At 45.1% G+C, this 27,178-nt stretch overlaps 2 protein-coding genes across 3 annotated transcripts in view; both read left to right on the top strand.

Annotated features, from left to right (window-relative positions):
* Nucleotides 1-589: 589 nt before the first annotated feature.
* ddx59 (DEAD (Asp-Glu-Ala-Asp) box polypeptide 59) lies at nt 590-8,229 on the top strand. 2 transcript variants are annotated; one of them, XM_063200841.1, is made up of 7 exons: nt 592-1,676; nt 2,966-3,151; nt 3,977-4,066; nt 5,362-5,613; nt 6,831-6,983; nt 7,532-7,660; nt 7,883-8,229. In XM_063200841.1, exons 1-7 carry the CDS (start codon nt 834-836, stop codon nt 8,138-8,140), a joined length of 1,911 nt encoding a protein of 636 aa, XP_063056911.1. In that variant the 5' UTR covers nt 592-833; the 3' UTR covers nt 8,141-8,229. The 2 variants fall into 2 exon arrangements, with proteins under 2 accessions (XP_063056912.1, XP_063056911.1); XM_063200842.1 differs by lacking the exon at nt 5,362-5,613 and having other exon boundaries at nt 590-1,676.
* Nucleotides 8,230-11,147: 2,918 nt separating this feature from the next.
* kif14 (kinesin family member 14) overlaps nt 11,148-27,178 on the top strand; it is a 44,687-nt gene continuing 28,656 nt past the window's right edge. Inside the window, exons 1-14 of the mRNA XM_063200839.1 lie at nt 11,148-12,057; nt 12,366-12,617; nt 12,860-12,947; nt 13,307-13,405; nt 13,603-13,655; nt 13,791-13,821; nt 15,397-15,504; nt 15,864-15,980; nt 16,187-16,305; nt 17,968-18,140; nt 20,706-20,853; nt 21,188-21,251; nt 22,410-22,594; nt 24,203-24,305. Coding sequence (XP_063056909.1) covers nt 11,507-12,057; nt 12,366-12,617; nt 12,860-12,947; nt 13,307-13,405; nt 13,603-13,655; nt 13,791-13,821; nt 15,397-15,504; nt 15,864-15,980; nt 16,187-16,305; nt 17,968-18,140; nt 20,706-20,853; nt 21,188-21,251; nt 22,410-22,594; nt 24,203-24,305 — 2,091 coding nt within the window. The 5' untranslated portion in view covers nt 11,148-11,506. The remainder of the gene's footprint in view (nt 12,058-12,365; nt 12,618-12,859; nt 12,948-13,306; nt 13,406-13,602; nt 13,656-13,790; nt 13,822-15,396; nt 15,505-15,863; nt 15,981-16,186; nt 16,306-17,967; nt 18,141-20,705; nt 20,854-21,187; nt 21,252-22,409; nt 22,595-24,202; nt 24,306-27,178) is intronic.

Below are 27,178 nucleotides of genomic sequence, written 5' to 3'. Positions count from 1 at the left end.
GCGGCTATTATGTGTCCTCTACTGCTAGCAGTCTTTCATCCTAGCTCGAAGTCGCTTGGTTGTTCCCATATCCACGCGTCTTGATCGGGGATATTTACGGCATTCCCTCCTCTATTCAATCTGGCTCTGCGGTTTTCCTCCTGCCGCACTCCGTCCTCTGTGAAAGGCTGCTTACACTGCGCCTGCGCGATCCGCCCAAGAGGGGCATATGGTTGCTTCTGAGGAGGGCATTTTGATCAATGCTTTTAATTATTGTGCATTATGTTCTTATCATTAAAATAACCGTTGTATAAGGAGAAAATGAAAAAAAATAAATTAAAAAGCTATTCTTTATTGGGCTACAAAATAGTACAGCATTCTACAACAGAAGCCTTCACCATGATTTGTAAAGCATTACACAAATTGGTCTGTTTACATTCTGACAGATGTCTATAGAAAATCAGAATACGAATGAAATAAAAGACAGGTGCTTAAAATGATAATCACTGTTGCACTTGAATGCATCTTTGTGTGTTTGTGGCCAGTAAAATGTGCACATGAGTGGGGTGGGAAATCGTAGAATCTATGAGCCTCGATAAAACTACCAGCCCCAGAATGCAACTGTGACATGACGCATATTGCTCGCGACCGTGTAGAGCCAAGAAGAGCCACGAAGATCAAAATTACAGAACAACTGACGTTAGGAATGTGCCATGTGATGTGATTTACATGATTGAAACTACTTTAATGTGTGTCTGCTTCTATTCAGGTATTGATATTGTGCCGCTTTTGTTTGGGTGCGCCGTTATGCCTAGTATCATCATCTGATAAGAGACTAGCCCATCATCTGAAAGATGTTTGTGCCAAGAGCACTGAAGGTAAAGAAACCCCTCGAGAATCCGCCTGTGCAGAAGAAGTGCAAAATAACTGTAAAAGAACACGACGTGACACCAATGCCTAGTTGTTCCGCTACAGAAACCCCAGAAGATGTAGCCGAAACATGTCAACAACAGCCTGGAGACCTAGCGCCCTCAGAAAACAGCTCAACAGACAACCATGCTGAAACTGAGAGCCCTCCTCCAAACAACCCAGACCAAGCCGAGGAACCAGCCGCAGAAAGCAGCGACGACGAGGAACCTGTCAAGGCCTTCAAAAAGAACCAGAGGTGGCCTGAGCCAGGGGAGCCTGTTTGTGTCATGTGTGGACGATATGGGGAGTACATCTGCGACAGCACCGACAATGACGTCTGCAGCCTGGAGTGCAAAGGCAGCCACCTGTCCAGCATGGGCAAGGGCTTGGTGGCGGAGATCCTGAGTCGCAGTAAGCCAAAGGAGGAGAAGACAGCGTGCTCCTCTTCTGGCACTGCAGAGGAGGAACACCACGACCAGAACTATTGTTACAAGGAGGACGAGTTCATATCTTCCCTGACAGAGGAGCAAGTGCAGCGTGTCAAACGAGAGCTTGGTATTGTGACAGCTGGTCAGGCTGTAGCGAGGCCCATCATAGAGTTTGCGCATTGCCAGTTCCCGCCGGTGCTGAGCTCCAACCTGAACAAGGCCGGTTACGAGGCGCCCACCCCCGTGCAGATGCAGATGCTCCCAGTGGCCCTTGGGGGCAGGGACGTGCTGGCCAGTGCAGACACAGGATCAGGGAAGACTGTGGCATTCCTTCTGCCACTGGTGGTCCGGGCCCTAGAGGTAACAACCTTAAGCATTCAGGATAGAGTTGTCAGTCAGTTTAATTGTCACAACCACATGCATGCATAGAACACAGGGTTTGGCATGGCTCTCTGCTCCCTATAGACCTGCAGTGTACTACACATCTTATACATTTGAATAGAAGCATAATATTCTATAACAACACAACAGTAATGTAGGGGCACCTAGGCGAAACCTCAAAGTACTCTGTGGTCAGGCAAGCAGGGCCCTCAAATGATGTCCGGCCTTCTGCCCATGGTGGGTCACACCTTGAAGGTAGTAACTTTCAACATTCATGAAGTGTCATAGGTCTAAATTCTAAGTTTATAAGGTTAATTAGCACAGATGACCTCTCAACACATACATACGTGTAAATAGGACGCTGTGACTTTACCCTAAAGAAGTTTGAAGAACACAGCTAAATCATACCCATCTCAGTTCCACTGGGATTGAGTTTTGTGCACAATTTAATAAACAGTCAAAATTGTGATATAATTTGCTAGATGATGGCTTGTCCTTCCAAAAGCTTGTTTTGTGCCATACAGTGTGTCTAATTTAACACTGGAGACCAGACAACACAAGAGGGCAGGCACATAAAGCAGGTACAGACTGAAAAGGCCTCATGATTAACCCAAGCAGCGTGCACAGCAAAGGTCAGTCCTCAGACTGGGGGAAGTTAACCGTCTTGTTGGCAGCAGGCTCGCTGAAGTTACCCATCTCTCTGGCAGCTAGCCTGGCCTCTCCCAGGCCACTGGCCAGACTGTCTGGAAGTCACCGTTTTGATGAGTCATTGAGAGCGGCTCAGCCCTGCTATTTATATCGGTGACTCTGTGGCCTGCTCACTCCACCACATCCCAAACACTGACGACCGGCAATAGTGCACAGTGCACACCCCTGCTACTGCCCCCCTCATACCACTGACCTGCAATATTGCACACCACTGCTACTGCCCTCCAATGCCACTGACCTGCAATACTATATATAGCTTGCTACTTGGGTGGGAAGTACTTAATTTTTGGCATACAGTGAAACAGCACAGCTATCTCCCACTGATGTTTGTTGCCACTTTTTGTAAGGTTTTCTTCAGCTCTATATAGGGACCTTAGTAGCGTTTGATTGTGCCTCTGCCTTCTGCAAGTTGTTATTTCTGTTTTTGAGTTAAAGCAAAAGGCAAGTGAATATAAACCATAAACGTAAAGTTATCATACCATGAACTGATGAATATCGATCTTTATGGGGCAATAAAGACTAATCTAGTGATACCTACTTTTCTTTGCTGTGTCCTGTAGAAGCGCACCAGTCGAGCTCCATCGAGCCCGGCGGGCCTGATCCTGACGCCGACGCGAGAGCTGGCCATCCAGATAGAGAGGCAGGCCCAGGAACTGGTGAGGGGGCTGCCCAACATGCGCACCGCCCTAGTGGTGGGAGGAATGCCCATGCCACCACAGATACACAGACTCAAGCAGAGCATCAAGGTAAGAGAGCCAGGCTGCTGGCTGTACTTAAAGTAGACTTGTATTTAATGTTTTTATTTAGTCCAATGTGCACCACCCTGCTGGGGGGGGGGGGGAGTGCCCATGCCACCCATGCCACCCATGCCACCCATGCCACGTAGGTATACAGACTCAAGCAGAGCATCAAGGTAAGGAACAAACCACTGGATGTTTAGTAGTGGGGCAACTTAATTTACTCCAACATTACATTTGGCATGCACACCACCCTTGTGGCAGTGGGGTTTCATATGCCACCACAGTTGTGTTGGCACAAGCAGAGAATCAAGGTGAGAGTAAGTGCATTCAAATAGATATTTATTCATCCCCATTAAGGCAGCTTGTAACCTACATCACAAGAAAAATGCACGATTGTTTGATCTGAGCTTGAGCTTATGTTAGCGAGCCCCTATCATGTAGTGATTCCTAAATTAAGGAATTAATCCTGGAAAAATTAAGAATATAGTGTAGGTATAAAGCTAACACGGTGCGTCAATGTAGCAGTTAGAGCATCATGGCTCATAGCTCACTGCCTCAGGCAAGAATCAGGTCACTGTGAAAATGGGTCATTTTTTAAGCTAATGCCCAGAGGCTGCGATGGAAGAGGGTTTATTTATAATCTCTGATTTTGGGAATACACGGCCACAGCCTGAGCACGGCAGGCCAGGACAGGATGTTAGAGTTTGCACATTAAGTAAAGTGGACACTCTCAGGAATGGGAGTCACTTGTGCAATGTGAAGCATTTCAATCCCGTTTCAACCTTCATGATTCATGTTTCAACATTCATGATTACTTTCCCCCCTATCCAGATCGTCATAGCGACTCCTGGCAGACTCCTGGAGATACTGAAACAGGAAGCAGTGAAGCTGGACGCAGTGAAGACCGTGGTGGTGGATGAGGTGGGTAATAGGGATGGGTATCGCTGATGTTGGAAGGGGTGGGCATTGCTGATGTGGGTAGGGGGTGGGTATCATTGATGTGGGTAGAGATAGGCATTGCTTAGGTGGGTATTGCTGACGTGGGTAGGGGTGGGTATTGCTGACGTGGGTAGGGGTGGGTATTGCAGACGTGGGAAGCAATGGGCATTGCTAAGTAGTGTAGGGGTGGATCGCTGAAGTGGCTACAGATGGGTATCATTGATGTGGGTATCGCTGAGGAGGGTGGGGGGTGATAGATAAGGTGGGTAGTAGGGCTGTAACGATATTGTATCGAACCGAGAAATGGTGATACACAGAGTCACGATACTGTATCGTGATACAAGGAGGCAGTATCGTGATACGCCCTTTGAACGTTTTTTTACCCATTAGTCCAGAAAACAACCTTATGATTTGATGTGATAGTGTTTCCAAACTTCAGTGGAGATACATTTCAGTCATCGTGGGGTGTATCGAACCGTAACTCAAAAATCGTGATACGAACCGAATCGTGAGTTGAGTGTATCGTTACAGCCCTAGTGGGTAGGGATGGGCATCACAGGTAATAAGAGCAGTGTCTTGACTCAACTTAAGTGTATTCTCTCCAGGCCGACACCATACTGAAGCTGGGTTTCCAGTACTCTACTTATGTGCTGTTTATGTGTGTTTCTTTTGTATCTTGTCTCGCGGACTCCATGTTGAAGCTGGGTTTCTGGCAGCAGGAGAAATAAAGTATATAAAGTAACCACTCTCCTTGTCTCTAGGTGGACTCCATGTTGAAGCTGGGTTTCTAGCAATAGGAGTTTCTCTACTCCACGTATGTGCTTTTTACTGTATTTATACATGCACATAAGGGTGGACGATATGATGATATTAAATCGTGAAATCGAGTAGATTGTCCCGAATCTGCCCAAATGAAGAAATCGTAAAGATTGTCTTGCAGTGCGGATGTTTACTATCAGTATCAAGTGCGGTCTACTTACTTAGTGTTGTTGTCTTCACTTATATTCTTTACATTATTGTATTCCAATTGTGCACTTTATGAGAGTATCATCGGTGTGTTTACATTCAATGAATTGCTAATTACAAATTGTATATTACAAAGTATATAAAATGCCCGTTTTTGTTTTTTTGTTGTTTTTATTTTTTACAAGGTAGTAATCCTATGGTTTCTCATTCTCTTCAGGCGGACTCCATGTTGAAGTTGGGTTTCCAGCAGCATCTCTACTCTGTTTACTGCTATTTACTGTATGCATGATGTACGCATGTCTTCTCTCCAGGCGGACACCATGTTGAAGTTGGGCTTCCAGCAGCAGGTTCTGGAGATCCTGGAGGAGGTTCCTCAGGAGCGGCAGACCCTGCTGACCTCCGCCACTATCCCCACGGCGACGGAGCAGCTAGCGGAGCGGCTAACGCAGGACGCGGTGCGCATCAGCATCGGCGAGAGGAACCAGCCCTGTGCCAACGTACGCCAGATCGTCGTCTGGGTGGAGGAGCCCTCCAAGAAGAAGAAACTCTTTGAAATCCTTAATGTTTGTTTTTAGTTTCTTCATATTTCCTTTTTGTGATCTTCATACAGTTTTGAGGTGGTCTTTAAATCTGTAGGCATATGGAATTTCCATCTTCCCTGAGTCTATATTGTGTCGGGGCAATATTGTTGTCAGTCACATGATTTTCATCGTCAAGAATATGTAGATAATCATGTTAACATGGACCACAGTACATTGTAACTAAACATTTATATATATATATAAAAAGAAAGAGCTTTCAAATGGATTTTTTGTCTAGCTGGGCAAAGGGGCAGGTGCAAGTCAGTTTTTTAGATCATATTCGCTTACCAATAGAGAAATGACTTTCAATGACTGGGATTCGAATAAGCCATTGACTGTATATTTTTAGCATTTGAGTCGTCTTTAAATGGTTGACACAGCTCTAAGACAGCGCGTCTTGGGCAGAGGAAATGAGAGGGCTCAGAGCCGTGGCCCTGGGCCAGATATGGAGCAAACGACTCACACCACCAGCTATGCACAGAGCTGAGGCAGAGGTCTCTCTATGACCCAACTCCCAGCTCTATGGCTAAAAATGCATCCACATCCTAATTAAGAACACACACACACACGCACACACGCACACACGCACACACACACACACACACACACACACACACACACACACACACACACACACACACACACACACACACACACACACACACACACACACACACACACACACACCTGTTATTTCCATTTGCAGTGTACCCATCATCAGGATCCTCTTGCATCTCCTCAACAATTCCACTCCTGTAGCCATTGGACATCTGGCTGACCTCTTGAGAAAGCAGATGTTTGCAGACGCTAAGGAACAGAGAGAAAATGCCGTTTTAAACATTTTGAAGATACTAATACGCTACTATCATGTATTCTCTGTTGTTTGTGAAAACCATTCCATGGCTAATCGATGGTAAACATAGCTCTGAGCTCTTCCACACGTGACACTTTGATGCCTTGGATAACTTCAGTACCTCTACAAACTACAAGAAGTCCTGACTTCCTGGACATGTAGTATAAAAGGTCCACAAGTGCATTGGAGGCTAATGTTTATGTTACAGTCTGCTCTCCACTTCCTCCTTGCCCTCCTTGTTTTCCCCTGTGCAGGACAGGAAGCTGTACCAGCCGCTGATGGTGGTGTTTGTGGACTGTAAGCTCTTATAACCCACCTAAGTGTGCGCATGTGCGTGTGTGTGCAGGATGGCAAGCTGTACCAGCCCCCGGTGGTGGTGTTTGTGGACTGTAAACTGGGGGCCGATCTACTGTGTGAGGCCGTGGGGAAGATCATGGGCCTGAAGACTGTAGCCATCCACTCTGACAAGAGCCAGCACGAACGCAACAAGATCCTCAAGGTGAGACCAGAGGAAAGAGACCCGTCTCAAGATGAGACGAGACGGAGACTTGTGCTTTCTTGCCAAACTATTGAAGCACTTCAAAGCTGCATCTTGTATGAATTATGGCATGCATACACAGTTTATTATCACAACATGTGATATAATGTTCAATATTAATATTCAATATTAATATTTAACCCTGTTAATAACATGCATGGCATAATGAATTCCATAGCAGAAGATTCAATAATTACAGCAGTTATTCTTAGGAAGTCTGTTATGGTATTGTTATGAGGTGTATAACTAAATTATAGTCTGTATGTGCATTTTGCTTTTATTTTAATTGTTTGTTTGTTAAACTTCGGCTTTTTTCGCACACCTCAGCTGGCAGGTGCGTCGGAGATGGCGACGTTTCGGTACTAGACCTTCATCAGGCAATCTCTCTTTGATTGAGATTGCCTGATGAAGGTCTAGTACCGAAACGTTGTTTATTAAAGAAAGAACAGCGAAATGGTCAGTGTGCGGGAGTTTCTTTAAACAATTGTTTGTTTGTAATACGTCTTTAGGGACTGCTGGATGGAGACTATGAAGTGGTCATCAGCACTGGAGTACTGGGCAGAGGGCTGGACCTGGTCAACGTCAAATTGGTGGTCAACTTTGACATGCCCCCCAACATGGACGAATATGTCCATCAGGTAGGAACACTTTAAAGGACTTTTACCCCACTCAATCGAAAACAACAACCTCACGTTTCCTTTCAAGAAGTGATGAATAAGACCCATTGGGCAAAAACACTTTGAATGACTTTCACCCTAGTTCACACAAAGCCACCAGCGAACTCTGTTTTCCTTTCAGTGAGTGGTTTTTTTGTGTGCTGACTTGCGTGTGTGTTAATGTTATTGCTGGTGTTTTTCCAGGTTGGCCGAGCAGGAAGGCTGGGTCAGAGGGGAACTGCCATCACCTTCCTCAATAACGGACACAAACGGCTGTTTTTACACATCGTAAACCGCGTGAAGCCCACCGGCTCACAGCTACCCCCACAACTCCTGAACTCTCCATACCTGCACGAACAGCAGCGCAAGGAGAAACTGCAGAGAAGAGAGGAGCCCATAGTCACTAAGGACAATCTACTGGATATTATAAGAAAACATGACCGGAGCTCTATGAGGAAATAGACTGTGGAGAGTTGACCTGTGCTATTTCATGATGTTGTACATTTTTTCTATGGTTTTGTATGTAATAATTAAAGCTGATTAAAGCTGAAGTGGGTGTGTGAGCATTATTTTGTATGCATGCACAAATTCAACTAGACTGCCTGTGCAGTCGCCTTCGACTGCTTAAGGTATATCCCCGAAACGCGACGCTTCCAGTCCCCAATCATTCCTACCACTCCCGTCCACCTTTTCATGAACGTTTATGATAAATACAAAATATAAAATAAATATATTTAATATCTATACATAGATCAATGACGTGCATAGGCTTAAAACCAAATGACTATTGTGAAAATGAAGGAAAAAATGGGGCAAATGGTAACACTATTTTAATGGCTCACTATTACAGTGGATATACCACATTAGGTACAGTGTAATAACCAGTGTAACAATATTTAATACCACGTCATACCAGTGTGACACCATGTACCAATTTTGTACTTATATCATGTAGGCTATTTGTGTGTAAGTGGTATTACATGGTATTGCATATTTGTACACTGGTATTACACTAGTATTACATGGTATTACATATTGTTACACTGGTTATTACACTGTACCTGGTATTGCCTATTTTTACACTGGTATTACACTAGTATTACATGGTATTAAATATTGTTACACTGGTTATTACACTGTAGGCCTACCTGATATGGTAGATTCACTGAAATGGTGAATCATTAAATTAAGGAGTTACCGGGCAAATCAATCCACCCAGTCAGAAGTTATGGGCCAAATAAAAATTCCACCATTTTGAAAGTGTTGACCTCCAAAACTCGAATCAGTTCATGAAACCTACCCTGCAGCATTCACACACCAAATCTGGGACAAATCCATCCACCCGGTCAGAAGTAATGGGCCAAACAAAAATTCGGCCATCTTGAATTCGGCCATCTTGAAATTGTTGACTCCAAACTCGAATCAGTTCATGAACCCTACCCTAGAACATTCACACACCAAATCTGGGACAAATCCATCCACCGGTCAGAAGTTATGGACCAAACAAAAATTCGGCCATCTTGGAATTCGGCCATCTTGAAAGTGTTAACCTCCAAACTCTAATCAGTTCATGAAACCCACCCTAGAGCATTCACACACCAAATCTGGGACAAATCCATCCACCGGTCAGACGTAATGGGCCAAAACAAAAATTCGGCCATCTTGAATTCGGCCATCTTGTAATTGTTAACCTCCAAACTGTAATCAGTTCATGAAACCACACCCTAGAGCATTCACACACCAAATCTGGGACAAATCCATCCACCCGGTCAGAAGTAATAGGCCAAACAAAAATTCGGCCATCTTGAATTCGGCCATCTTGAAATTGTTGACCTCCAAACTCGAATCAGTTCATGAACCTACCCTAGAACATTCACACACCAAAATCTGGGACAAATCCATCCACCCGGTCAGAAGTTATGGACCAAACAAAAATTCGGCCATTTTGATTTCGGCCATCTTGAAAATGTTAACCTCCAAACTCTAATCAGTTCATGAACCCACCCTAGAGCATTCACACACCAAATCTGGGACAAATCCATCCACCCGGTCAGAGTAATGGGCCAAACAAAAATTCGGCCATCTTGAATTCGGCCATCTTGAAATTGTTGACCTCCAAACTCGAATCAGTTCATGAACCCACCCTAGAGCATTCACACACCAAATCTGGGACAAATCCATCCACCCGGTCAGAAGTAATGGGCCAAACAAAAATTCGTCCATCTTGAATTCGGCCATCTTGAAATTGTTGACCTCCAAACTCGAATCAGTTCATGAACCTGCAAGAGCATTCACACACCAAATCTGGTACTTCAAAACAAACATCCGTTCAAAAAGTTAACGCGTTACACGCGCGGAAAGACCTTACGCGGCGGACGCGGCGGACGCGGCGGCGGCGGTGCACGCAAAACCATTACATCCCCGACGCTCCGCGTTTCGGGGATATAAATATGCGAAGATAGGGCAGGAAATGCTGCCATCAACCGGTGAATAAGAGTCATTACAAGTCTGTGTTTTAGTGACGTAATGTTTTTAGAACAACCAATGACAGACGTCCTAGGGAGTTTGAAAAATAAAGCGGAAAAGAGACGGAAGAGAAGGCACAGCGATAGAGAAAAGGTAAACAAAGTGGGCTTAGTTGAGTGTTTTCTTTTTGTGTTATTCGCATTATAATGTATCTTTGTTTGTTGGAATAGCCTATTGGTGTAAATTATGTTTCATCTTTTTAGTTAATTAATGTTATCCTCTACGGTTACTATGGACAAAACTGCCCTAACTCTGGTTCGGGTAGTCTGATGATTAGCATGGGAAATACAGCACGCATGGCTGCAGGCCACGTTACATTTTGAAACAAAAGATATGTTGTAGATAATATAATGTAACTAACGTTAGCCGTTAATACCTGAATGGATAACTGAATGTAAACATTATCTACACCTCGCAAATGAAAGCTTTGCCCTGGCAGACTACACCCTATCAGTGGCTAGACAGACACTAGTAGACCTCTGAGTGGTGTTTTGAATTTGGACATTACCTTCGTTTTTAATGCTTGTTGAATTGACGTTGCTTCTATATTGACACGACGAGCCAAGACTATACACGTATCTTAGTGTTCTTCTTTGATTTACAGGAACTTTTGGTGACACGGAGTGATGACAACCTCTATGTGCATTGCTTTGTAATTTTATATTTGACAGTCAAATTAGGTAGCAGAACATTGAGGAGTTGCGATTAATCTAACTCCCCACGAGGGCCTTGCATGTTTGTTTAAATAAGAAGAAAAAAAAACATTTGAATCAGCTGTCAAAACTCAGCACAGCTGACATCATGGATGAAACGTCAGCGTCGGTAGCGTCCGTAGCATCTGTGGATAAATCTAAAGAGACAAATAAGACCTACATAATCTCAGACCCCACGAAGGGGAATGACTCAAGTATACGACTCACCCTTCAAAGAAGAAAAACTGAAAATAAAGACAACGGGAAAGGCGACCATTCAGACACGTCCAATGTTGAAAATCAATTTCAGCCGCCCAAGAGACTAACTTTGAAACGAAGGACAAGAACAGGAGGATCAGTTGACAAAACTCCAAACAGTGTTCGAAAGCCGAGTTACCGAGCTCCAAGTGGCGGCGAATCGCGACGGAAGTCTAAAATTCTCTGTGAGCCAAACAGTCGCACACCCCGTGCATCAGGTGTTTTACGCACAGGTAGCACCCGAGATACGCTGGTCAAGCATCCAGCCAGAGACACCTCTGCAAGTCGCACACCCGCACCTGCACACGTGCGTGAACGAGCCCTCAAGTTTGCAGAGAAACAACGCGCAGAGATGACCACCAAATCCGACATTTCAAAGCCAGACGGCCAGGGCAGCAACACCGTCTCCACCCCTACCAGAACCACGCACTTCAGCAAAATCAGCGCGAAGAAGGAAGTTTTCGAGCGTTTGGCTGGGAAGGACGCCAACAAACGAGTGCCCACCAAGTCTGCAAGCTTGGAGCGACACATGACGCCCTCCCAGATCACCTCAGCTGGAAGACCAGGGGCACCAAGGCCGACCAACAGGGCACCGATCTCCACTAGGACGCCAATCACCACCCCACGCACAGCACACACCAAAACAGCATCCAGCAACGCCTCAGCTCCTGGTAATGGATCTTTGAGGTCCAGGCCTTCTTCTCCCACGGGTCTCAGTAATGGATCTTTGAGGTCCAGGCCTTCTTCACCCACAGCTCTTGGTAATGGATCTTTGAGGTCCAGGGCCTCTTCACCCTCGGCCAGGGAGTCTGTGTTGCAGGGTACCGAGCTGACTCAGGACTCCTTCAAGATGGAGAACAGCGCAGTGACTGTGGCGGTCAGAGTGAGGCCTTTCAGTACAAGGTAAGGCTCTCATTTCTATGGCTTATGTGTACTAACATGAAAATGTGGGTTTTTTGACAATTTAATATGAGGTTTCCTTTAAAAAACAAAAAAAACATCAATATCATTGAGATGTGCTGTGTTATGGCCTGAGCAGCAGAGGTCATTCGGGTTGGGGGTAGGCCCAGATGCCTTACGGTGGGGGGTTACTTTCAAATGTTTGCTTTTTGCAGTTGTTCTGATGTTGTGGAGTTTGTCGTAGATGTTTGTTTACTGAATGAATGAACGAACCATGGTGTGTATTGCTCTCCATCTGTGTTGTCCTGCAGAGAAGAGAAGGAGAAGGCCTCCCAGGTGATCTTCATGGAGAACCAGGAGACGGTGGTGCAGCATCCGGACTCCAAGCGCTACTCCTTCATCTACGACTTCTCCTTCTGCTCGGTGGACGAGGCCGACCCCCACTTTGCCAGCCAGCAGGTGGTGTATGAGCGGTTGGCACGGCCGCTGCTGGAGAGAGCCTTCGAGGGCTTCAACACCTGCCTGTTCGCATACGGCCAGACCGGGTCGGGGAAGTCATACACGTGAGTAGTGTGTTTAGAGAGGGACACACACACACACGCACACACACACTTCATGTGACACACAATAATATCCAGACACACAGGCATGCTCACAGAGACAAAGGCACATATCGACACGCACACTCATAATCGGGCAGTCCGTGCAATGAGGGTTTGGCTGCAGTGCTGTTGGCCTGGTGTTGATGTCTGGGTTTCGTAGAGTGTCTCCCGTGTCATTGCTGCTCTGTGTCTGGTCTGTGCAGCATGATGGGCTTTGGAGAGGAGGCGGGGATGACGCCACGCTTCTGTCAGGAGCTATTTTCCAGGCTGCCCGACAACGACAATAAAGAGGTGAGCCTCTCACTTTGCAGCCATGTTGGCTTGGCATAGTCTCACGGTTACAGCGATACTTGGTCAGCATAGTTTTATGGTTGCGTTAATACTTGGGCTTTTTCATCACCATGCCTTTTTATTTTTGATGGGGTCAGGCTGTGTGCAAGGCATGTGTTTCTGAGATTATAATAGAAGATTATTACATAGGAGTCCTGATATGTAGCAATTAGTGGCAGTTGTGACCTAATGGTTAGAGAGTTGTTAAACCCCACACTGCTTCAGGGACTGTAACCAATACTGCTTATCTAACTGATTCGTGTGAGATGAGTCCATCTGCTGTGATGCAATTAAATGTAACATGACTTTAAATCCACCAGATCTCATGTCACCTGGAGATGAGCTATTTTGAGGTGTACAATGAAAAGATCCACGATCTGCTCATCGCCAAGGACGAACAGAGCCAGAAACGGCTACCGGTGAGTTTCACATCTCAGTTCACAAGGACTACTGTTTAGCCATGAAACATAAAGGAAGGTCTGCACGCTTTTTAACCCGCCTCACTGATTCCCTTTGCCAAAGTCTTGTTTGAAGTCAACTTGTGTCACATGCATATTAGTGCGCAAGTAGTAGTGAAGCAGTTGGGGAAACGACGCTGTCTTGTGTCTTTTACTAGCTGCGAGTGCGTGAGCATCCAGTACATGGACCCTATGTGGCCGACCTCTCCACGTGAGTACTGCTTTTAATTCACCTTTTTTTCTCTTTTTAACCCTTGGTTGTCAACTGCTTGTAAACTTGGAATCAACCTGACAGAAGGAGGGTCAACAAAAACATGTTCATCCTAAATGTGTTTGTGTGTTGCAGGAACGTGGTGGGCTCCTATGCAGACATCCAGGTGATTATTATTATTTACCCCCCCCCCCCCCCCCCCCCCCCCCCCCCCCCCCCCCCCACCCCCCCCCCCCCCCCCCCCCCCCTAACATGCCATTTGGAATTGGACCACAATGCTTGCACCCCACCATTACATCTGGACGGGATAGTTTTATAGTGCAGTATAGTATAGTACAGTATAGTGCCTAGTCTCCTCCACATTGTCTTGACTAAAATACGGTCCAGCGCCATGGTCTTAAATCCTGGGCTGCACCATAATGTCTTGTCTATGGTAGGATGCAGTGCCTGCTCTGCTCTACGGCACAGTGGTTTGTCTCACTCTCCGGAGGAGAAAAAAAGGAGTTGCACACAGCACTGGAGCTGGATGCAATTCAGAGAAACTGAGAAGCTTTGTCTTTGGCTTTTCTTCGTTACAGTATTGGCTTTTCAAAACAGTTTCTCTGAATTGCATGGCATGGACGCAAGCTTTAGAGCAGGGGTGTCAAACTCATTTTGGTCCGGGGGCCGCATACAACCCATGTGGACCTCAAGCGGGCCGCATTAGTAACATCATCGCAAAAAAAAAAAAAAGTAAAGCAGAGGATTAGTGTTCAGTACTATCACGTTTTAAGTGTGTTGAATATGTAGAAAGCAATGCAATACTGATAATCCAATGCAAATGCCTTGACTTCATTCATTCATTGGCAACCGTTAATTAATTAAATATGGAACAGTTCATTTTGGCAGGGGGTCTGGGGGTTCCCCCCCCCAGAAATTTTTGTATTTCTTATATGTAATTTCCTGCATTTTCATGCATTCTAACATCACGATTACAGTTTGTGCTTAATAGGAACCAATACAAATCCAAATATATTTATTATTTAATTACAACCAATACCAATACAATACGAATAAGAAGTATTAACATTTTATCTCTATATATCAGGTCTATAATATATGAGCTTTATCAAATGCCTGTTACAGTACAAATTCACTATTTATAATAGAAGTGTGATGTGCACTTTACTACATATATACAGTGTAACAGAGGGACCATTGGGTTAATGTCATGCAGGTCTCGATTTTGTCCCGAGGGCCGTAATTGCGCATTTCGGTTATTTCATTTAAAAAAAAAAAAAATATTTTTTTTTTTTTTTTTTTTTTTTACATCCGGGCCGGATGGAACCCTCTGGCGGGCCGGATGTGGCCCGCGGGCCGTATGTTTGACACCCCTGGTTTAGAGAGAAGGTATGCCATCTTCACCTTCACCTGGTCTCACTCTCCACCACAATGTCTTGGCTACCATAGGATACAGCATAAGTGCCTGGTCTCTCCACCATAATGGCTTGGCTGCCGTAGGGTACAGTATAGTGCCTGGTCTCTCCACCATAATGTCTTGGCTACAGTGTCTGCTCTGGTCTGCTTCATTTTCTCCACACATGGGAAACATCTGCAGGTCAGAGGCAGACTGATGTAATGGAAGATGGACTCTAGTGCTGTAACTCAGTAATATCACTCTCTCTCTCTCTCTCTCTCTCTCTCTCTCTCTCTCTCTCTCTCTCTCTCTCTCTCTCTCTCTCTCTCTCTCTCTCCCCTGCAGGGCTGGCTTGAGCTGGGTAATAAGCAGAGGGCCACTGCTGCTACTGGCATGAACGACAAGAGCTCCAGATCCCACTCGGTCTTCACGCTGGTGCTCACCCAGACCAAGGTGAGGCGCGAGCCAACACTCAAGAAGACCATTATCCTCTTTTTCATACAGTTCCCTGTGCAGTGAAACAAAAGATTCAGGCTTTCCTGTTCCACTCTGACTGAGTTCAAGTGAGCTTTATTGGCATGACAAACATGTGTGCATTGCCAACAGAAAACAAATGGAGATTTTATATACACAGGACAGTCTGCATTGCTCCTGTAATCCTGTAATAAACTACCTTACTGTGTGTGTATGTGTGTGTGTGCGCGTCTCTGTCTCTGTGAGTGTGCGCGTGTGTGTGTGCGTGTGCGCACGCTTACATCTGTGTGTGCGTGTGTGTGTGTGTGTGTGTGCATGTGTTTCTTGTCTGTCTTCAGACGGAGTTGGTGGAGGGGGAGGAACACGACCACACCATCACCAGCCGCATCAACCTGGTGGATTTAGCCGGCAGCGAACGCTGTTCATCCGCACAGACTACTGGAGACAGACTACGGGTAAACACGCGCACACACACACACACACACACACACACACACACACACACACACACACACACACACACGCACACACACATACACAGATACCTCACTCAACCTGGTGGAAATGGCATGACAAAAGAAGCGACACCTGCCTGTCACCACATACCTGAGTGCCAACACTGTGTTTGAGTGATTGACAGTGTTGTTCTGTATGTGTGCAGGAGGGGGCCAGCATCAACAAGTCCCTGTTGACCTTGGGAAAGGTCATCTCGGCGCTGAGTGAACAGTCCCAGAACAGGAAACGCGTCTTCATCCCGTACCGAGAGTCCGTCCTCACCTGGTAAGTAGGGTATCTTAAAGAAGCATAATGTAACATTTTTGAGCTATTAATTAATGACTGTTCAGCCAATGCTTATGCTTATGCTTATTGCTCCGCAAATGAACACTCTTTAGTTGACCACATCCTTTGTCTATGTGAAGAAAATCACATGTGTTAAACATAAAAAAACAATGTCTCGAAGATCATTAAACATACCAGAGACAGCGAATACGGCAGAGACGATTCAAGACTGTACTTTTCCGTGATCAATGTATCGTCGGGTGAACACCCCTTTAGACCAGCAGAGGTTGAGAATGAATGGCGCTGTAGATGGTGATAGCACAGTCAAGCACCAAACACCACAGAAAGAGAAGAAGAAGGAGAGGATCATGCCCCTATGGAGACCGGACTAATAGTGACCCATTTTTGGAAATAAGCTTATTTCACACCTCCCTTGAGTTAAATAATAGGCTTTTACCGTTCTCCTGTACTTAACCCCGTTTTCTAGTTATGGCAGTGCACATTTCACCTCCAAGATAACAGTTAACATTGAGTCCTTTGAGACCAGTTAGCCGCGAGCTGGTCTCATCGGACTCAATGTTAACTGCTAGCATGGAGGTAAAATTTGCACGGCCATACCCAGAGAACGGTTGAAAGTACAGGAGAATGGTAAAACCCTATAATTTTACTCAAGGGAAGGTGTAAAATAAACTTATTTCCAAAAATGGGACAGTATCACTTCAAGCACACTCCTTTGCATAGCGTATTTTGATTTATCTGTGTCTACCATATTGACTATCTTTGGACATGCGTTTTTACAACTTTGTGGATGTTCAGGAAGACATTAGATGGAGCTTCAGTGGGGAGTGGCTAGGAAGGGTTTGAGAAATATTCCTATTTACGTAGTGGGGCTTTAATCCCATATCTTGTGTCCCATATCGTCCTCACACATGCCAAGCAGCGGTGGCAGTGGCCAAACTAGACTGCTGACTTACAAAGCATTCTGCGAAGCATTACGCATGTGTGTGCGTGTGTGAGGAAGTAACAGGGACATGTGTCACGGTGGCCAAACCCAGAACATATTTTAAAGGCCACTGCTGCTCGTGAAACAGGAGCGAGGCCTGCTATTATCGGTCCCTTCATAATTTGGCTTTATAATTTACTACGCCATAGACGGGAAGGAAAGATGGAAGACTGTGGTGGCGCTTGTAGATATTACCCCAAAACTGTTGACAGTGTAGTATTTAAGCCTCAGCAGCATTAGGTAGTAAAAGTGATGTATGTTTTGTGTGTATGCGTTTTAGAAGGCCACTGACATTTTAAACAGTAATGAGCATGGTCACATGGTGAAAAGAAGTTCTTTACACTGAAGTTATTTCACTCCTGCCGTGTGTGTGTGTGTGTGTGTGCGTGTGTGTGTGCGTGTGTGTGTGTGTGTGTGTGTGTGTGTGTGTGTGTGTGTGTGTGTGTGTGTGTGTGTGTGTGTGTGTGTGTGTGTGTGTGTGTGTGTGTGTGCGTGTGTGCGTGTGCGTGCGTGTGTGTGTGTGTGTGTGTGTTGAAGAAATCTGTGGATGGTAACTCCAAGACAGCCATGATCGTCACCATCAGTGTGTGTGTTGTATGTTGGGCATCTGATTCCCATGGTGTTTGTTTCTTTGTGTGTTCCTTTTTTTTTGTTTCTAGGCTGCTAAAGGAGTCTCTGGGTGGTAACTCCAAGACGACCATGATTGCCACCATCAGCCCGGCGGCCAGTAACGTTGAGGAGAGTCTGAGCACGCTCCGTTACGCCCAGCAGGCGCGCATGATCATCAACATCGCCAAGGTCAATGAGGACACCAACGCCAAACTCATCCGAGGTCAGTAGAACACCACCAAGGTCATCAGAGGTCAGTAGCAGCTCTCTAGTCTGTAGCATTACACCAACTACTCCAACGGCAAACTCATCAGAGGTCAGTACTAGTAGCATTAAGGGCCGTACACACACGTCGCTGCTAGTTACTCGCTCAGCGGATGAAGTCAATAGAATGTCTACGTGTTCCAGCGAGTCTCGCTGGCGAGTAGGCGAGGAGAGTACAAGCGATGCGATGTGGGCGGGTTCCGAGATAAACTTATTTTATCTTCGAGCGACGCGAGTTAAGCGAGTAACCAATTGGAATGCAGGATACAGATTATTGACAGGTGACGTTGCCCCTGTGGTGTTCTGACCACCCAACTTCTGCACGCCATCACACTTTGAAGTGTTGAGGAAAATACATACAATACAGTGTACACCATCAAAGGCTCATATGCATGGTTGTGCACAGCACACGATCAACGTTAAACAGCGTATGCCTACATTTAGTTTCGTACGGACGTTATTGGCGCGGACAGCGGGAACCATGACAACCAGTAAACAAAATCACCCAGAGCGAGTGGCAAGTAGGCGAGTGAGCAAGTAGCGAGTAAATAGCAGCGACGTGTGTGTACGGCCCTTTATAGCGCTGCACTTCTCTTTCTCCCTCTCTCATTCTCTTTCTGCCACTCTCTCTCGCTCTCTCGCGCTCCCCTTCTGTATGTGTCTCTGTCGGCCGGTGAGGGCACCAGTGCCAAAACCCATCCGAGGCTAGTGGCATTGTAAGCTCTCCACTTCTCTCATTAGGTTAGTCACCAAGAGAAGCAGAATGTGGTTTAGTCGGGCCGTGTTGTAGCAGGGGGACCACACTGGGACCATCAGAAGGGGAGGAAGGTCAGGTTTTTCTCTCTCTCCCTCTCTCACTCACTCACTCACTCTCTCTCTCTCTCTCTCTCTCTCTCTCTCTCTCTCTGTCTCTGTCTCTGTCTCTGTCTCTGTCTCTCTCTCTCTCTCTCTCTCTCTCGCCACCAATGGCAAACTTATCAAAGGTCAGTGGCCTTCTCCGTCCCTCTCTCCATCTCTCCATCCCTCTCTCCCTCTGTCCATCTCTGTCGTTCCCCTGCAGTATCCATCCATCACCTCTCCTCCTTCTTTTCCAATTACCTGTGCTAGCGTGCAGCCTTGTCCTCAGGTATATATGCGCCGTCACTCAGCTGGGAGCTAAAGCTGTCATACAGCTCATGTTCAAACACGAGTTCACAGCTGCAGTACATACTGACCACCATCAGATGGTGCTGTCGAGAAGCCGAACTGGCGGTCACAGTTCTCGAAAAGGCACCTCCTAACTAATGCAAAAATTAAGTTTTGTGCGGTCATACAATTCAATACAACATGTACTGTATTGCACAGTATCACAACTATGAAGTTGACTCAAAGCACCTCCATGCCAAAGAGTTTTTTGTATCTATTTTTGTGTATTTGCTTTGTATTTGATTTGTATGTTGGCTTCCTGTGTGTAACTTGATGATTTTGTGAGGTGGAACAATGGAAATATTTACAAACATGCAATCTTTTATTTCAGTGTGTTATTAGAGCTGAATAGTTTTCTGTGTATGTAGTCTTAGAGCAGTAAACTAGACTGTCCCATTTATTTTCTATGTATAGAATTTGCATGTCTGTAGAGTTGAAGGGTGTGTGTGTGTGTGTGTGTGTGTGTGTGTGTGTGTGTGTGTGTGTGTGTGTGTGTGTGTGTGTGTGTGTGTGTGTGTGTGTGTGTGTGTGTGTGTGTGTGTGTGTGCGTGTGTGTGTGTGCGCGCGTGTGTGTGTGCGTGTGTGTGTGTGTGGGACATGTACAAGGTCACTAGGGGTCTAAGGATGGTTGGCTTCATGAAAACGAGGGCAAATAGCCAAATATTGCTCAATATCCTCTAAGGGCCAAAACATACCAAGGCGGAACGGAACGGTCACGGGACGAGCGCGGTCTTTCTGCTTAGTTTTGGCCGGCGTGTTTTTCTCTGCCTTTCACACTGACAGCGTCGGCGTGCGCGGCCAGTCCTATTCAAAACCCTAGCCACAGCCAAAGCTAGCATGCTACTTTGCCATTCATTTGAATGAGACACCGCCGGTCGCCGGCGTGAAAAATACGCTCGAGTTCTATTTTCCAAATGCAGCGCGGCGCGGAGCCGGCTCCCGCGCCGCTGACGCCCGACTACCGCCGGTTGGTGTGTAAGGACAGATAGGTTTCAATGTATTTTCACCGCCGCCGGTAAAAAACGCGGCCGTTCCGCGACGCTTTACCGCCCTGGTGTGTAAGACCCCTTATTGGTAGCCGTCATATTTGGAGAAGGAGGTATTGTTTGTATCCTTAAAACTGCTCTTATTTTGAGACCTGCATTGGATTGTGACTTAGCATCATTGTATCTATAATATTTATGTCCATATGTACATGTAATTGTGTGTGTGAGTGTGTGTGTGTGTGTGTGTGTGTGTGTGTGTGTGTGTGTGTGTGTGTGTGTGTGTGTGTGTGTGTGTGTGTGTGTGTGTGTGTGTGTGTGTGTGTGTGTGTGTGTGTGTGTGTGTGTGTGTATAGAGTTGAAAGCGGAGGTGGAGAAGCTCCGTGCCGTCCAGATGAGCGCTCGGGGCATTGAGCCTGAGAAGATGCGGCTGTGCCAACAGGAGATCGCAACACTCAAGATGCAGCTCACTCAGCAGGAGAGAGAACTCGCAGAGGTGCACAGGTGAGGACCAGAGGGGTGTGTGTGTGTGTGAGTGTGAGAGAGAGAGAGAGATGGCCACCCTCAAGATGCAGCTAAGGCAGCAAGATGAGTTGTATACCGGTGAGTGTGACAGTTTGAGGTGCACCAGTGAGGGTGTGTTAGCTTGCTGAAGTTCACAGGTCATTAGTGCTACTCGCTATGCTTAGAACTTGTGTCATCTTGTGTGTAATTACAAAATAATTTTGTTTGGACCTGGCCCTACCAGTCGGGCTACTATGAGGTATGTGTGTTCATTACAACATGAGGGCTTTGTTTTCCTGAGTGTCGAATATCTCTCTGTGTCCGTTGTCATCAGAGCTTGGAGGGAGAAGTTGGAGCAGGCAGAGATGCGCAAGAAAGAGGAGACCAAAGAACTGCAGGTGAGATAACAGAGACAATAGACCAGTGGTTCTCCTCCTTTTTTGATCAAACTCCCCCTTGACCACATCAGAAGCCTGCCAACTCCCCCCTTAGTCTTAAAGGTGCACGGTGTAATATTTTTAGTAGTTCATGTCCAGAAATCACGCTGTCCATTCAAAAATGTTCGCTTTTTAACAAAGACTTACCACCACCATTAAATTCTAAGTATTCATTTACCTATTTGAAAAGGGGAATCTTCTCCATGGTCTGCCATTTTGAATTTCCAGAAATGGGCATTTTTAGCTGCAAAACGCACTGTCCTTTGGTCATACTACCGTAGTATATAGCACAGTTTCGATGAGAAGCATAGTTGCAATACCTACTCTGGCCACAATCTTGCACTTTTAAAAATAAAATCGACTAATGCCCCCTAATTGCAACTAAGCATGCCCAATCTCAGCTGTTTTTTTTCTCAACGTCCACCTAGGGCTCCCTAACACCCCCGAGAGGGCTATAGAGCCCCTGATGAAAAAACACTACAATGGACCCTTTCCCCTTAATATGACCCCAGTAGGCTGTTCAAGATACAGTCATGGATACTAGACCACTTCCACTTATTTTCCCTCTACTCTAGTCCATTCTAGACTAGGTGTGTGTATGTGCACACGTATGTTCGTGTATGTGTGTTTTCCGTTAATAATCGTTTCATAACACTGGTAGGTGATTCAGCTAACAGGATATGAGCATTTAAATTAATTTTTAAAAATGAGCATATTCTTTCCAGCTTCATTAATGTTTGAATTTCCAAGTGTTAGTTATTTGGTTCATGTTTTTCTGGCCTTGTTTATGTGGGATATTTTCAGCATGAAAAGTTATTTGTGCTTCTGTTCTTCCTGCTCTTGGCATGCACAATGGGCTTCAATGGATGACTCATTTTCACCATGTTACTCTGTTCTCTCTCTCTCTCTCTCTCTCTCTCTCTCTCTCTCTCTCTCTCTCTCTCTCTCTCTCTCTCTCTCTCTCTCTCTCTCTCTCTCTCTCTCCGTTTCTCACCCGCACTCTGCCCACCCTCCCACTCTGTTTTTTTCCTCGCACATTGTATGTTAGTGCTGTAAGTCACTTTGGATAAAAGTATGTTCTAAACATAAGGTAATGCAATCTCTATTCCCTCCGTATAGCGTGCTGGGGTGACGTTTAAGGTGGATAACCGACTTCCCAACCTGGTGAATCTGAACGAGGACCCCCAGCTGTCGGAGATGCTGCTGTACATGATTAAGGAGGGAACCACAAGAGTGGGCCGCCTCAAGTCAGAGTCCGCTCACGACATCCAGCTGTCTGGGGCGCTCATCGCTGATAATCACTGGTGAGGAAGCACAGCTCCTGTGTCAGACTCTATGCACTAGACCAGTGTTTCTCAATGGGGGGCTCTACAGTGCTTGGAAGGCCGTTGAGAAGGACACAGAATGATGACGCATCTAAATTAGAATAGCTTTAATTCATTTCAACACAAAATAAGATGTAGTCTAATAACGCATGCATACATACATGCAAAGATATGTACAAGAAACAGGGTGGCCGCGGGTCCTTAAAAAGTCTTAAAAAGTCTTACATTTTTGCCAAATAAGGCGTTGAAAAGTCTTATTTTGTCTTAAATTTTCAACCCAAATGTCTTAAATTTGTGGAGCTTAATTTAGGGAGGAATAATTATGTCAGCCATGTGATGAACTTTGCGACGGAAATCGGGAGTTGTAGCCATGTAGTGTAATTTAGAACGCATTATTGAATTTTATTTAGTGTAAAGTTTCATTGTGTATAGTTTTGTGTTTTCAAACGGCTGCATTAATGTAAATAACCAATTGGTTTTTGTGCTTCATTTGAACATGTGTATGATCTTGCGAGTTGGTCCTAATTTCATTTGAAAAATGGTATTGAAAAGTCTTAAAATATCTTAATTTTGACTTGCTAAAACCTGTAAACGCAGCAAGTTGGTCTGAATTTTATTTGGAAAATGGTATTGAAAGGTCTTAAAATGTCTTAATTTTGACTTGGGCAAACCTGTAGACACCCTGAAGAAAGCATGGAAAATTTGTTATTAGGCTGTGCTATGCCTAAAACCCCGTGGGCCATCTTATCCAGCCCCAGAAATATTTTAATGTTATGCAGTTTCACATGAAATATGACATGAAAGCAATCTTAGAAATTACATTTGCAATACAATGATGTTCTATATTCAGGGGACCTAGTGAAGTTGGAGTCTGTTGAACAGGTGGCCGCCTTTAATGCAGTAGGAAATCCTGGTTTGTGTCCATAGTACGGCTTTGGAGGACTTAGTGGCCCGTCAAATGAAAAAGGTTCCCGACCCCTGCACTAAACACACTCTATATACGCTATGATATAGTCTCATAGCCGACGCCCAGCTGTCCGGGGTGCTCGTAGCATAACTACTGGTGAGCCACTATACTCTATACACACTATACACAGCACATTAAGAAAAAGTGTTGAAGAAGCTGAAGTGTTCCTCTGGTCTGTACTGCACAAACCGAATGCATCAAAGGTGGTGAAATGATGTTTTAATGTTGAGGTTGGAACTATTTGAGAAAAGTTGTTGGAATTCGTTCACACGTTCACAGCCTTAACATGCTGTACTGTATATATATTTGTACGATTGTTTTAGAAGTTATTCTGAAAAAGGGCCCTTTAAGTTATATCCATACACGAAACTGCTGTAGACCAGCAGGAACCCAAAAAATGGCTACTGTGTGCAGTGGAACAATAGCTGGTTGACGGCGATTGAGTTTGATTGGCTATTGCAAGCAACTAGGTCGGCCCTCTCAGTCTAGGTCTGAAAGCGAGCCTGCAGTGCTTTAGTAAGTTTATACATATGACTGAAACACTTCTCCTCACATGTGATTCATGGCAGAGTCTGATTTTTTCCGCTCTCCTCCTTTCCCCCTCTCTCTTCTCTTCTCAGTGTCATTTCCAATGTCGATGGAACAGTCAGCATCTTGCCCATGGAGAATGCCAAGACCTTTGTGAATGGGAACCTTGTGTCCGAGGCCACTGTCCTGCAACATGTAAGACGAGAGGAGAAAATACAGTGGCTACAATTCTACTCTTTTCTGCTACTCTACTGTACTAATCTACTATTCTTCTCTACACTACCACATCATTCTCTACTCTACGGCTACGCAACTACTCACTCTACTACTCCCCCGTCTACTATCGGTACTTTCATACTATGCTATATGTACTCTACTCTACTACTTCTACTTCTACTTATCGTATCCCATCCACTAGCCTTTCATCGCTGCTCCAGTTGTGGGTCTTTGTATCTCTCCATAAACATGAGCGTTCCATATCACCCTGGACTTAAAACCTTCCATTGCCGTCTATTTTTGTTGTGTCCCTCTGTGGTACTCTTGTTTAATCTCTGTATGTCTTTGAGTGTCTGTTAACGTTCGTTTTTATGTTATGGGTGTAAAGCGTCTTTGAGTGTCTAGAAAAGCGCTATACAAAACAGATTATTATTATTATTATTATTATTATTATTATTATCATCATCGTCATTTCTAGTCCACTGTCCACTTCTACTCTGTAGTCTAATACTTCACTTTCTACTACTTTGCTCTCTACTGTGCTACTCTATCCTATACCCTAATTCTCTAACACCGTTTCCTCACTACTTTCTCTATTCTACTCTCTAATCTTATACTCTACACTACACTACACTACACTACTCTACTCTCTACTGCTTTGCTCTCTTTACTCTCTATACTCCAATGCTCTACAGTTTTCTACAGTGTAGAAATGGGGGGAAAGAGAAGTGTAACTGAACTTGTGGCCTGCTAGACTTTTTGTCTCTCTTTTTTTTCCTCCACTTTTTCCCTTCTTTTTCATGCTAAATGAACATTTTTCAATCACACGGTTTGTGCTGTCAACAGTTGGAGAGTGCAGCTTAAGCAAACTATTGTAACAAATGTTCCATGGTGGTCAGGGTGCCGTGTGCCAGCGTTGACTCCGCTCCTCAGCAGAACACACACACACACACACACACACACACACACACACACACACACACACACACACACACACACACACACACACACACACACACACACACACACACACACACAGCTCTGCTCTCCTCAGCAGTTCATCAGTCTACTGCAGATGCTGCCTGCCAACGGGGGCGGTGCGCTTTCAGATGGGGCCTCGGGAATACTGTGCTGTTGATATGCAGTAGTAATAGGCCTTCCCTTGTTTTAATGCACCAGTTACCTGTGTGATTTTACGTTGTTACCTGTATGGTGCAATGTGTTTAAGATGATTCACTTACAGAAACAAATGCTATGCAGTGTATTAGGGGAAAAATCCCTTTTTCTTCCCCCTCAGTACATTTTCCCCTCAAACTTGATTTTCCTGCCATGTGTGCCCCAAGCCCAGCTGTTTATATTGCAGTGGTGTTGGGTTTAATTTGTGTCAGCCATAGAAAGTAAACAGTGTTACGCTTTGAGACTTTAGCAACCTAGCACTACCAGCCATTTCCTGAAGCCGTGGTTTTCCACTCTCTCGTACTCAGCTATCTGGAGGATTTACATATTTTTTTTAAATTTATGTCAAAATACAGTATTTAGAAATCAGGATCACCTGGTTGGGGGAGGGAGTGGAAACACTCACATTCGTCTTCACATTACCATCTGGGTACCCCCCACAACCGACACGTTTTCGAATTCAGCTCCTTGCTTGTCAAAAGTCCTTGTATGTTATTGGCTAAATAATCTATAATTCTTGACGCACCATTTCAGCTATATTGAACTTGTGACCAAGAAAAATGCCTTTGCCACCCATCTGATGACCCTGATTGGATCATTCGTGTTTCAGAGGCGAATTAAAAGTTAAAGCGCATCATATTGTAGCTATATAAGATGTGTCCGATTGGCTTTCCATCAGCACGCCAATTCTAGCGAAATGAAACGGCATCACGGTCAACGGTGTTGATGCACATTTTTCTGAGTCGCCAGATTAGATGATTTTCTATCAACATTTTAGCGGAATAGAACACACAGTATGTGATTAGAACGTAGGAAAAAAAGAATATCCTGCACGAGATGCAACACCAGGTGTTCGAGCAAGTGTTGGAACTCTGAAGCCAGGTCTAGCCGTAGCTTCTGCGCCTGCATGGGTGTTGTAGATCAGTGGTTCCCAACCTATGGGTCGGGACCCCCCTTATGGGTCGCCAAAGATCCACAGGGGGTCGCGGAGCCCTCTTGATTTTAAGGGGTTTCGTTTTAAATATATATAGCCCATGTTGAATAAAAGACAAAGCATTTAACTAATACATGCATAGACGCAACAAATTGTAAGTGCTACATTAAACATTTATTCTATATTTGACCAAAGACAAATTGAGGAATAAAATAACTAAAATAAGTTTTCGCAGGAAACGGAGGGCATCTTGTGGCTCCGTCTCGTGCGGGCGCTCGCGTGGTTGGGTCACCAAAGCTTACAATAGTAAAAACATGGGTCCCTTAAGAAAAAGGTTGGGAACCACTGTTCTAGATCACATCAAACCTTTTTCCGTCGCTTATGTAACAATACAACTTCCCTTCAAAACCATATATTCTGAGCAAATTAACTTTGTGCAACTAAACCAGCGATGGAGCGATATAGCTGTTTTTCCATCACACATGTTTCACTAACTTCTCGATGTGTATCACATTAAAGCGAATCAATTTGTTGATGGAAAAAGAGCTCATGTCTCTGACTGTAGGGCGATCTTATGCTTTCTGCTGTGGTGTCCAGGGTGTGTAAACATGCTGCCTATGCTAACTCTACTGCTGACTGACAAAATGTGGTCTACTGCTCCTCTCCTGTGGTGTCAAGGGTGATTGTGTGATCCTGGGTGGTGATTACTACTGTAGACTGTAATGTACGTCTGTTGGGTGAT

Source organism: Engraulis encrasicolus, chromosome 6, assembly GCF_034702125.1.
Source record: "Engraulis encrasicolus isolate BLACKSEA-1 chromosome 6, IST_EnEncr_1.0, whole genome shotgun sequence".
NCBI classification, from domain to species: Eukaryota; Metazoa; Chordata; class Actinopteri; order Clupeiformes; family Engraulidae; genus Engraulis; species Engraulis encrasicolus.
The sequence above is the reverse complement of the archived record's forward strand: the minus strand, read 5'-3'. Positions and strand labels throughout refer to the sequence as shown.